The following is a 12,955-nucleotide window of genomic DNA, read 5'->3' as shown; positions in this document are numbered from 1 at the left end:
GTACAACTGATCCCAGTGTTTTCAGCACTGTCAGTGTGCCTCTGTGTGACTTCAGTGTTCGCGAGTGGGAGGAGAAAGCGAGAGCCAGAAGTGAAAGAAGGAGCAGCGCAGCTGTACACAAAGGGGCTGTTGATCCCCAGCATTTGAGCGCGCCTCCTCGTCTGAATCCTAAACATGATATGTATTAATCACGTGGCCCTGCAGCAGGTGTCTAACTCCCGCCACAATCTGGCCTTTATCATTACGCTCCACTTTCAGACCAAACGCTGTTTGCATGCATGTTTGTATCACTTCTTGTTACTAAGATTGGCAGTGTCTGTGCTTCACAAGCTATTTCGGTTATGCCCCCTTTACAAAAAACATGGCTTTCGTAATAACTGAAAAGCTTTGAGACAAGCTATGAGTGCAGTGCAAGTGGGTTTGATAAAGCGAGGGTAATCAGTATTGTTCTAAACAATCCTTCAGTTTATTGCTTTGGCTGGAAGACTCACAGGTTATAGCACCCACTCAGAAATAGATCTCAGGTAAACTTTATCAGCCTTACTGCTTTAAGAAAAAGAGAGAAGCTGAGTGGTTATAAAAACAATAGCGTCATCAGTGCCGGTTTGTTAGTGGACCAACATGAATCAGACCTTGCCTGTGTGCCCTTTGCCCTATATTTCAGTGAAATAGACCGATTTAAGGCTCCAGATCCAGGCGTGAACCCCCTGCTATGTTTTGAGAACCTTTCCTCTGAAGAATTTTGCTATTTGCAAAAATAAACAAATGCAAATCTAACCTCAGAATATATTGTTCATGCATCTGGTATCCCACAGAGAGGCATGTCTTAACTTATAAATGACTGTGCAGCTTTGGTATTTCCCAACAGCTGGAGCAGAACCCTGGGAAATGTCACACATCTGCCCAACGTTTAAAAAAAAAAAAAAAAAAAATTCAGTCCATTAGGCACTATTTTTAAAAACAAGGTCATTTTGCTGGATCACAGCTGCTTCGGGTACTTGTGTAATTAGTACACGTAGCATTACATCTTCCTGCTCTAGCCATTGATTACATGGTTAATCCTACCAGTTCTATGAGGTCATGCGTTATCTTCCTCATGGCCATGTTGTCAAGCTTAATGGTTAATCTCTGCATCGACAGGTGGCAGAGCATCAGGGACAGCTGGCAGCTCCAGCCGTAAGAGGCTCCACCGAAGACCAGGGTACATGAGAGGAGAGCAGTGCAGACTGCAGAGCGCCACTCAGGAAGAGGAGGAGGACGTTGGGACAACCACTTTTATTACCAATGGAAAATCAGGACGTGACGCTGACATAGCTGATGCAACTAATGCTCAAAGGCCAAGTCCAGCTCCTGCAGACAGTGTGTCTTTAATAAATCATCAACAGCCTGATAAACACACGTGTAGCTCCTGGAAGACTCAGAGCTTTGTCTGCTCTGTTACCCACCCTCCTTCCCCTGTGGACTGCAATTCTAAGAGTACATCCAGCCATCTGGGCCAGTCCTCACTGCCCAACAATGAACTCAGGTTAAGTTCGAGCCTGGACACTCATTCAGAGCCAGAGGACTCTTTTAACTCCAGCTTCAGTTTCATCCAACAGTCACTTACCTCCAGCCAGAAAACAACCACCACACCCACACAAGAGCAAGAACTAAGTTCATCAACAAAAGCATCTGACCTGCCTCAAACAAAACCCGAAACCTTACCTGTCGAGCACAATTTCTCTAAGCAGTTGTCTCCTGCTCAAACACTACCTGGAGGAAAGTTTTGGCGAGAATGCCTGTTTGCCACCCACGTAGAAAGATCCCACGTGCCTGACTGTGAGGCTCAGTCTATTGATATAGAGGCCACCTCCTCACTCTCCCTGGACTCGGACAGTACCTCTGCCTCCTCTGTCACCTCAGGCTACGAGAGCGCTACACCTGCCTTGGAGCAAGGCTGGGATAACCTGCTGAAGAAGTACGAGGGCGTGCTGCAAGACTGCCTCCAAAACAACCGCACTCACACCAAGGTGGGCAAGACAGACTCATGAAATTCACATATCAGTCATTCAAATTAATCTCCCAACAAGGTCTAGAGCAGCGACGTCAAACTCATCTAACACTATGGGCCACATACAGCCCACTTTGATTTTAAGTGTGACGAACTAGTGAAACTCCACTTTCTGTTTAGTAAAGTTTAACTAAACAATTTTCCCAAGAAGAAATTTCAACAGTATGTCTGTTCTATATGATAAATATGTAAAATAACAGAAAAAGTTCTGGCACCCCTCACTTTCCTATATTTATAATAATGTTCTTTTATTTCTATAGTAGAAATTTCTATGATGGACATAGTCGATACAGGAACTTCTCTGTCATTGAATTGTTTTTCTGTTATTTTTGACTATTTGGTGTAGTATAGATTGCAATGGGGGGTGGTGTTTGTCAATGGAAAAAGCTGTATATCCTAGGAAAATACAGTTAAAAGTTCAAAATCTATTCACTCCTTCACATTTTCCAAATTCTTCCAGTGGGCCAGATTGGAGTTTTTGCCGGGCCCTAGGTTTGACACCTTGGTCTACAGTCAAGATGAGACTAAACTACAGAGAGATGAATACTATATTAAATCAGGAAACCCGTATTTGCTTTCCTTACTAGTTCCAGCTCATACCTTGTTGGTAGATATGAAGCTACAGCCAGCAGCTGTTAGCCTTGTTTTGTTAACAAAATTCACCCAAGAGTTGAGTAACTCTGAAACTCACTAATCATCTCTTTATCTTATACTAAGTGTCAGAACTAAGTTGCACTTTAAGACCTGGTCATGTATCGTGTTTGTTTGTTTACACTTGTTTTAGACGTTCAAGCTAACCAGCTAGCTTTTTCTAATAGCAGAACATTGTACTTACAGACTCATCAGAGTGATGCTGTACTGATGCTTTCTTGTTTTATTAAGAAAGACAAAAGCAAGCAGGTTTAGATTTTTCTGAAAGAGAAAACTAAGTATTCAACTCACCTACTTAACCAAACTTTTGGTTAACACTTTGTAATACTGCACGTGAGTAAGGACATAATTCCCCTGAAATTAAATGAAATTTAAATATAGTTTATTTGAAAATACAAAGTAATTAAATTTACAAGGAAATACTTAAAGATAGGTACACTAGAATAAGGGAATAACTGCAGGTATTTTATAGAAAAGAAGACAAATTATTCTGTAATTAATATTAAGTACTACCTAAGTACTTTTAATTAGTGTATAATTCATGCATTTTGCAAGAAATGAGAAATAATTGCCTTGTGAGTATTTTACAGAAAAGCAAACAATATTTTTTTTTTTTATCTTACATTCTAAGCTTGAAAGTGATAAAAATGACCCCATATTTCATCTGATAAAAACATTTTTCAGTATTTGCTTTAGTGTTTTACATCTGATAGAATCTTTCAGGTCCTCCTCAAAAAAAGTAAAACGGTGAAGTACTGTAGTCAAGTTATTGTTAACGCCCTTTCCTCAGCTTGCTGACCCAGTATCACTTTGACCTGGCAGTCATTGCACCCACCTTTTTTCTGCATATATTGACTGTTTAAAAGGCGATGAACTCTGGAGTTACTGTTGTGTAACCTGTTCTGTCTTTTTGCTGTCTCTCAGATTGAATCCATGATGTTGAAGCTGCAGAGGCTCCAGCAGAAAGCAATTCTGGACGACGATTATGACGCAGGTAAACCAGTTTAGCCATTTCGGTTAAGGTTACAAAATAACGACTTTATGAATGATTTGATAAGATTCTATTTATCTTTTTACTATTTGTTTTTAAAAAGTAAAGTTTAATATCCCTAAACACAATAACTTAAAGTTAGAGAAAAGAGCACAGTTCAAAGTGAAAATATTCTGACTCAGTGACCAGAAAGCCACAGGAGCTTAACACGTGCTGTCCTTCTAACTCATGAGTGTGCTTGCACTCACATGTTTGGATCATTTATCACTTTGATGTCAGCTTCTTTATTAAATTTCTTGCTAATTTGCTGTTCACCATACTGAGATGACCTGTGTGAAAGAACATGTGAGAGATGAGGCACAGAGCTTTATTTTTAACTATCCTATAATGGTAAAACTAGAAAATCTTCAATTTATGTGGCTTAAAACAGAAAGTAGCACAGTTATTATGTCGACTCAAATCAAAATAAAGGGTATTTACAGAGAAATAAGGGAAGCTTTTACAGAAAAGTTTACAGGATTATTGCAACGAAACAACAAAGCCTCAAACCTAACAAATATCATTTGTACTTGTACCTGACCTAGATATTGTAAAAAAATATAAACAATCAAACCAAAAACTGCATTTTAACCCATTTCTTTTATTTTGTGATAGAACAAATACATAAGATACATCTGCTTCTGTGGTTAACACATTTGCATTACACACAGAAGATCCCTGGTTTGATATCAGGAGACTGAAATCACTGGGAGGGTTTTGTCAGGAAAGGCATCCAGCCTAAAAACCCACCATATTAAAACCATGTGTGTCTATCTGCACGTGGTGACCCCTGTGAATAAGGGAGCAGCTTAAAAACAGGTTTAAATACACATGTTTCTGTATCCTGTAGATCTGTTCGAACGTGCTTATTATTTGGGTCAGTGTTGTATGCCTTGGCTGGTGTTCTCCTTGTCTATTCATTCTCTGACTTATACGTTTAGTTTTCTGTTTTTCCACTTACACAGTGTTGGATTAAATAGCTGATGAGATTGGTTCTGTAAATTCTGTCTGTGTATGTCGTGCTTGCCATCTTTTAATTTAGCTATGAACCCGCCAGACTGGGATAATTCTAGTTTTATGTGTTTACAGAGCCAAGAAATGCAGATTTTTATTCAGGATTCATAAATACAGCAAGGTCAGAAATGTGCTCCCTTTAAATGACTTCTAGTAAAGGGCTAGAACACAACACCACTTGCTGATAACTGGACTCCTCTAGCTGATGTTTTCTGCATGTTATTCAGCATGTGTGTATGTGTGTTCACAGCTGAGCGCTTTGGGAAAAAGTTAGAGGAGCTGTCTAAAGAACGAAGCACTCTGAAGCTGGGTTTACCCTCCCAACAGCCCAGCGTGGCGTTGCTCCTGGAGAGGCTCCGACAGGCGGTGGACAGCGCCCTCCAGAGGGCAGACTGCAGTCAGTACAGGTCAGTGCTGGTTTGATCATGTTAACTGAAACACTATATTTAAAACGTTAACTGCATACAATATATAAGGGGAATATAATATGAAATGTGGTTACACTGAAAATTACTTTTCCTGTTTTGTTTTGGACCTCGTTTTATATTGTGTGTCACTTAAACAAAAACAGATCTACTTTTATAGCAATAAACTCCCTTTGTTCAGGACATAATGGGGTTTATTTGAGTTCATAAGCTCATTCTCTTTCTTTTGTTGCAATATTGTAGCACAGATCAAAGAGGGGGAGCTCTCCAAAATAGCTCTTGTGACAGGAAGGAAATCAGGTGGGGCCTCTTCAGAGAGTATCCCGAACAAATATAAGCAAAAGGATTTTAGGTCACCTCTGATAAACAGCAGATTTTCCACTGTCACAGAGTTATTTGATGAGAATCTGTGGGAAAAAGTGATTACACACAACCATACTGTATATTACCAATCTGCAGCTCTCTTTAGCTTTGACTTACAGAGATTAAAAGCAACATTAAATGTGGATTAACCTCCTGAAAATGTTAATCAAAGCTGTTAAAAATGGTGTCATTTTGTGGCAGGGAGTGCGCAGAGCCTGTTGCAGGGGAGCAATCCGACTCATCACAGGGTCCACTGCAACGAAGAGAACGTCTGATACGAGAGAGACGGCTTGTCGAGGTAAATTCGGCTCACGTCGTTCCGCTTTGTACGTCAGGCTGGTCTGAGTTACTGCTCCTCTGAGAATTTAATAAAACAGCTTCTTTCCTTGCTCACAAAAGTGAATGAAATTTGTAAAATATGCATAGCTGTCAGCAGTATTTACACTGACAGTGAATGAGTGTGAACAAGATTAATTAATCTCACTGCTACTTTAATATCAAACAAACTATTGATTAACAATTCTGAAAAAAGCTAATAACTCACCAGTCAAGTTTCCTTCAGTTTCAGATTAGGTGTTTGAATTTTTCATTCAATCTGCTGGCTTAAAAAACTGAAGGACTACTTCACTGTTGCTGATTACCTTCATAGAAACTATGTTATTTCTAACATACATGTAAAATGAATGAAATGAACATTGCTCCACCTCTGCAGGAGGAGATCGCAGAGCTGCAGCAGAGACTGGTGGAGCTGAAGGACCGTAGCCGGTGTCTGGAGCAGCAGATCCAGCAGGAAGAGCAACAGGTGGAGGCTGAGGAGCTGGAGGCCTCCGTGCTGAGGAGCTGCAGCACGGCTCAGCTTCGCGACATGAGCCGAACCCTCCAGGACCTCGTCGCTTCTGAGAATCGCACACAAATCTCAGTCTCTCGTCCTCCCTCCATGCTCAGGTCAGCGCCATATATGTCATGATTTGCTTGCTTAAATGTCACATTTGTGACATGAAAGGCTGTGTTTGCATGAGCCGAAAAAAAAGGAAGTGGAAAAATAGAGAACTAAACAGTTGTCTTTTTGAGCATAGTTAATAATAATGCTTTCATCTTGTTTGAGTGGTTGCATGAAATAATTAAAAATTTAGAGCCTCCTTTACAAAGCTGCAGGTAATGAATGAATGAAACATGCTGTTCCCAGGAACAGAAGTTTACAAATGAGGATAAAATTATTATTATTTATTATATATGCGCAATGACATGCTTTAACTCTGTATTCCTCAAAGCTTACAAAAACCAAGAGTTATCCTCCAATTTACACACAGTATATAAATCTTCTCTGCCTCTAAAAAAGCACTGAGAATGACCGGAACGAGAACTAGTCGGAGATGAGACTAAAGAGCCCAGAACAACTGCCACGCTGAAATGTGCTAAGAACAACCTGGGGAAAGATTGTTCATACTGGAAGTGCATCATTTGGTGAGATGAGATGAAACTAGAGCTCTTTGGTCACAGACAGAAGGGAGAGGCGTATAACCCAAACAGCACCGTCCCCACAGTGAAGCACAGTGGTGGGAGTGTTATGATGTGGGGATGATTCAACGTTTCTGGAACTGTAATCTCCTCAAAAACACTTCACTAGTAATTCTGTCCTCATCTGTATTTAGGGAAAAACTTCAAATGAGGGAATCAAAGCCTTCACTGCAGATCTTTGGATGTATTAAAGGCGTTTTGCTCTCCAGGATCTGCTTCTGCTAGCGAGCAGAATAGTTAAGAAAATGTGCAAATGTATGTGAAAAATGGAAATTGAGGTCTTGAGCATTGAGAAAACATTTTCACACCTTTTGAATTTTGCACGTCGGTATTACAGTTTCTCCTGTCGGTCGTTGGACTCTCAGTTTGATTGGTCGAGCCGGATCTAACACCTAAACTGTGAAAAGTGTCCGCTGATTGGGCCTTTGCATGCATAACCTTTACTCAGAACTAGTTTGAAGGTAACATAATTTGTGTTGTTGTGTTAATTTGATGTATTTCTACTTACATATTTATTAGGGGTGCAACGATACACAAAATTCACGGTTCGGTTCGGTTCGATACTTTGGTGTCACGGTTCGATATTTTTTCGATACAAAAAAATGTTCATGCCTTTTTAATTTGTCATTTATTAAAATTATAAATATATATTTTAACTCAAAAGTACAGTTTTTAAATTTAACCCTAACCCTTGTGCGCGTTTTTTATTTTGACAGCGAATGCGCACCTGCGGACCACTTATGTGCACCCCTGGTTATTTAGCTCGTCATATTGCAGCCACAGAAATTCTTTTGTCCATGAAACCATAAAGCTGCACTTTCTTTTTGCCTTATAGTCTCATTTGTCATAACTTCTCCGTTTTGTGGTAAGCTTTTCTTTGGCTGTCACTTCTTCACCCCGACCTGTCTTATTTGGCTCAGCAGAACTGAAATATATATACTGCTACTTTTACACACGGACTCACATAAGCTCAGCGATTCTCTGCGCGATCAACCTCTCACATGTTTAAGCTTGCTGCGGGAGATTTCACTTGTCATGTTTGCATAGTAAGCTAACGATTAATAAGACGATGTCAGAGGAATTGGTGCACAAATTATCATCACTCACAGATCAGTGCTGTCATTGCAAAGTGAAAGCAAAAAAACAAGCGCAAATTCAAACGCGATTTCAATATGTCACATATTGACAGTGGCTCACCGATGCCAATGACATAATTACCCAGCTACATTTCTGAAAGAATGCAAAAGCATTGACATATATTTTTCCTACAATAGCCCGACGGGCAGGGCAGAGAGATTTTTGTAGCCCGACTGGAAAGATCGCTAGCTCCCGGACGTCGGGCTAGCGAGTTTGCAAGCCCTGTATCTGATTGAGGAATCACTCATCTTTGGAAAAGAGAGTTTATTACAGAGAAATGTCTCTTTCCAAAATAAAAGCTATACTATCCGCTTCTTCTGGGCTATATTCTCAGCAGCATAAGGAGAATCACGTGCTAACAGCTGTCTAAATGACTCGGCTAAAGTTAGTAGCATGCTTGTTGTTTTTGTCTTTGCACTAGGATGATGTCGGCGTAAATGTGCAGTCATATTCGTTGTGTTCCCACTAGTGCTTTCAGGTTAATCTCGTTGAAATGACCTTAACGCCACAACACGGCAAATCTCCGTTAACGAGCTACCGCCGATCGCCCCGTGCATGGGGCTAGACAGCTAACACGTTAACGAGCTAACTGCGCTAACACACTAGTTCACACCAATGTAATTAAGCATTGCATGGCACATCCAACATACTGTTTTACTTTAGTCCATGACTCGCTTACCTTCAGGGTCATACGTCACATGAAAACCAAAATAATTCCAAACGCCAGATCTGAATGAGGGTGGGGGAGGTCCATGTTGTAAGGAGAGCTTAACTTCTGTCTCGCTAGCTTGCCCTGCGCTCTTCCTCCTGACTATGCTGTCTGTGTTGAGCGCTCAGTGGATCTGCGCTTGACAGTGCAGCCTAGGCGGAGTAGTCGAACGCAGATTCACTGAGCGCTCAACACAGACAGCATCGTCAGAAGGAAAGTTGATAAAATAAATTACAAATGTTGTATTGTTCGATACATATGCGTACCGAACCGAAAGCACTGTATCGAACGGTTCAATATCGATACGAATATCGTTGCACCCCTAATATTTATATACAATAGAGGAATCGGCACAGTGTATGTCAGGAATGAGGAAAACAAGCCCTGAAGCTGACAAATTGCCAAACATCACAGCATCCTCCATGACAGCTATTTGTTTATCCACTTTATGATGGTTTCCTCCTCTGACAGCAGGAGGACTGGAGTTTTAAACATAATTCTTTACTGTAAATGTAGAAGAAGTATTTTTGTTACCTGACGCCAGCTTAATAGACAGGTAACGTTTATCCAGTGCAGTCAAAAGGTTTTGTATTCTTTCATTTTTCATAAAAACTCCAGGAGGTGCATCTTCTTATTTAATATTACTCAAAATGTGCAGTAGAAGCCAGATTTGTATTTAATATTACTTTGATAAAAATATGAAAATATCAATTAATTTGTGCAAAATTAGCCACAGTAATGATAATTTAACCTTGTGCAAGATCTTGGTGTGGTTACTATGCATAAAGCATTTGTTTAGTACAAGTCTGTCAGATGTGCTCACTTCTTATGCAGTGGTCAGTATTTGTATTTGTGCAATACCTGGAACGGCCAGGTGGGGCTGCTATAGAGCTGCAAATGCTGGTGACCATGCAACAGTCTGTCCATAGGGTTTTTTTCTCTTTCATCATGTTACATACATTTAATTAGCCCATTTTGAAGTTGATGTGTCAGTGGCGATCTGCTGTTTCTAAGTCATCGCCTCTCAGCTTCATCCATCCTTAGACAAAGTGGCACTTTGAATAAATCTTTCAGCAGAATTGTCAAAATCACACCATCACGTTTCAACCAAATCAACACCTCCAGTAACAGCACAGAAGACACCTAGCCTTGCATTTACATGAATCATTACCCTTTTTATCAGCTTACAGGCAAAATTGCTCACTTTGTTCGGTGATCGACAGGTCTGCCCATGCAGCACTGGATGCCTATTGTTCCTGGAGAGGTTCAGCTCATGTATTTCAAGTCTTTATAAACAAAAGCCACTGACAAATGGATGTAATGTAAAGCAGTTTGCAGCCCTTTAGGAGTAACTTGTTTCTTAGATTCAGAGAGGACAGCTAGTTTCTTATCCCACGTGCCTTCAGTCTTCTTCTCTCACACCTGCTTGAACCTGCTTTGAATTTTAATGGCTTTTTTCTTAGATGCTAACGATCACTTTGCATCATATCCTCTGAAGTTAATAGCTTGCAAGGGAGCACTGTGGAAAGCCTCTCCGTCTTGCCACTCGTTAGAAAGACATGTAAATTGTACTTATCGCCTTCTTGGCGGTGTGACCCACCACCACTGGCATAATTTGATATCTGGCTTATTCTCACCCCGGCTGAAACGCATTTATTCTCGTTGCTGATTGAAATTGCGACCTCAGATTGGATATTCAGCTGCACATCTGTGGGTGGCTTGCCACGGGTCACCGTGATGATTGTGTTGCAGTCGCCCCTTTTCCAAACAACACAGGATATTTCTGTCTCGTATCAGGTTTTTTTCCACACGAATACTGAATTAAAGAAATCCACTCGGCGCTATAAGACTGATGTTCAGAGACAACATTTAACTCTGACTCACTCTGAGCATCAGCTTGAATAACATGGAGTGGACATAATGATTTTTGTGAGACAATTGGGACTGTCTCAAGGTGACTGTACTGTGCATAATGGATTTTATGCTCATTTTTCTCCATCTTGTAATTGATTTAGATCTGTCACCAAGTAGTGTGACCTTAATGGGTTGTCCTGTTTTCCCTTATTGTCTGAAATATTGGGCTAGAGTTGAATCCAACAGGCCAGTTAAAGAAAACACAAATATTGAGCCATATTTTACAATGGAAGGTGTTTTTCAGGTTCAGTCTTCTCTTTATTTTGATGTAGTTTATTTCAGGTCAGTATTCCAAAAAGGGGCACACTCGCTCACAGCGTTTCTCTTTCTTACGCTAAAGTAAGCCACCCAGATGCAGGCTCAAGCTTCACTGGTTACAGCATTTGATTCCAAATGCAAAATTTAAAGCTCGTGTCCTCACAATGCAGGTCTCTTATGCTCGTGTTTGCACACAGTATCAGCTTATATGTATTTTTTTACAACCTAAGATGAACAGTGTTCAAAGAACTTACTCTGTATGGAGATACCCACAAGTCTTTTATCTTCTGTATGCCAAGATGTTTAAGAAGCTAAGAGAGGTAAGAAAGTCTTAAGCTAACCCACATGAACTTGAAAATTGGTGGTGATGGTATGGCCTGAGCTCTTAGGAAGACATTCTTGTAATTTCTTTAAGTAGTCTTCAATATAGTTCTCCAAGCTTCTTTAAGGACTACTTTGGATCTTGGCTGCCTTTTTGTTTTGTTTTTTGTAAAGATGATCCCACAACTCTTCATTAATGTTGAGGTCTGGGCTACAGGGAGGCCAATCCATGACTGATAGTGTTCCAATGTGTGTTTCTCTATCTAGGTATGTTTTTATTGCACTGGCGGTGTGTTTGGGATGATTGTCATGCTGAAAAATGAAGCTGTTGCCAATCAGACGCTTTCCAGATTACATGGCCAATCAAAATCTGATGGTACTTTCCTGCGTTTATAATTCCATTCCCATCACCACTGGCTGAAATGTGGCCATACACCATGACGGAGCCTCCACTGTGTTTTACAGCTGGCTTTAGACACTCACTGTTGTACTTCTCTCCTCACCTCCTTCGTATATGCTGATGAAGACCTTTTGCCAATGAAACTTTCTTCTTTAACTATCTAGATCAACAGTTATATGTTTGCAACATCTTGCTTTCTCTTTAACTTGTCAAGGTTTTTAAGGACACTGCACACTATGTCTGCACACTAAGTTTTTGGCTAAAAGTTCTTTGTAAGTCACCTTGTTGGTGCAACTATTCAACTAAACAAATGTGAACAAATGATGCGTTTTCATGACAGGCTGCTATGTTATCATATGTGTAGAGTACAACACTGGTTCAGACCTTAAATTAGATTTATTTTTTTCTCCGTGAATGATTCATAAGTCAGTTTTAAGTGGCTTAACAAATAAAAAGCTGTTCCTCTGAGAGTGGTCAGGTAAAAGGACTGGATAAAATGATAAAAATATGGCCAATGTCTAAAGAAAGACCTTGAAAGACCTTTAGACAGCCAGGAGAACGATTCCTCAAGAACACGTTAAAAGACTGCAATCTAGATAATTAGCTGCAAAATATAAAGAAATGTCTCACTTTTGTGCATGGCTGAACTGGTCGTTGAATATTTGCTCCCATCCACTGGACAAACACTCTCAAGACTGTCCTTTAAAAAGTTATCCAAGGTTCAGTTTGATAGTTGTTAGTTTGCAAACCGTTAAGCGATTAGCTGCCAGATGAGTAGAAGCTAAAAAAAAACAAAAAAAACAAAAATCTAGATTGGAACAGGAGATATCATATTGATAACTCCCGATTTCATCCCCAAAATGGAAAAAATTACCTTTAGTCCTGCACTGTGACATTTATGTTTTTATTTTGCAGACTCCAGGAGCAGGAGCAGGCATTAAATCTGTCCATTAAGGAAGCCACTGCTAAGGTAAGCCACTGTTCCGCTGACTTGATTTATTCTATATCATCTCATTCTCTTCTCAGCATGTCGACGATGACTGAATGTGTGTGAATATCTAATAAGCAGTAAGTCAAAATACACATTATGTGTCTTGTGCGAGCTTTGGTGTTTTTAATATATGTACTAAATGTCAGTGTCTGTATTCATGAGCTTGTTTCTCTT

The 12,955-nt window shown here is 40.1% G+C and overlaps 1 protein-coding gene across 2 annotated transcripts in view; it reads left to right on the top strand.

The window, feature by feature from the left end:
• disc1 (DISC1 scaffold protein) overlaps positions 1-12,955 on the top strand; it is a 55,314-nt gene that overhangs the window by 3,395 nt on the left and 38,964 nt on the right. For both annotated transcript variants that reach the window (XM_080868933.1, XM_080868932.1), the window contains exons 3-8: positions 1,141-2,009; positions 3,626-3,695; positions 4,996-5,152; positions 5,735-5,831; positions 6,246-6,478; positions 12,706-12,760. In XM_080868933.1, the coding sequence (XP_080725059.1) occupies positions 1,141-2,009; positions 3,626-3,695; positions 4,996-5,152; positions 5,735-5,831; positions 6,246-6,478; positions 12,706-12,760 (1,481 nt within the window). The remainder of the gene's footprint in view (positions 1-1,140; positions 2,010-3,625; positions 3,696-4,995; positions 5,153-5,734; positions 5,832-6,245; positions 6,479-12,705; positions 12,761-12,955) is intronic.

The sequence above is a fragment of the Rhamphochromis sp. 'chilingali' genome (assembly GCF_963969265.1).
Source record: "Rhamphochromis sp. 'chilingali' genome assembly, chromosome: 20".
Lineage (NCBI taxonomy): Eukaryota > Metazoa > Chordata > Actinopteri > Cichliformes > Cichlidae > Rhamphochromis > Rhamphochromis sp. 'chilingali'.
This window is presented reverse-complemented; position numbering and strand designations above follow the sequence as displayed.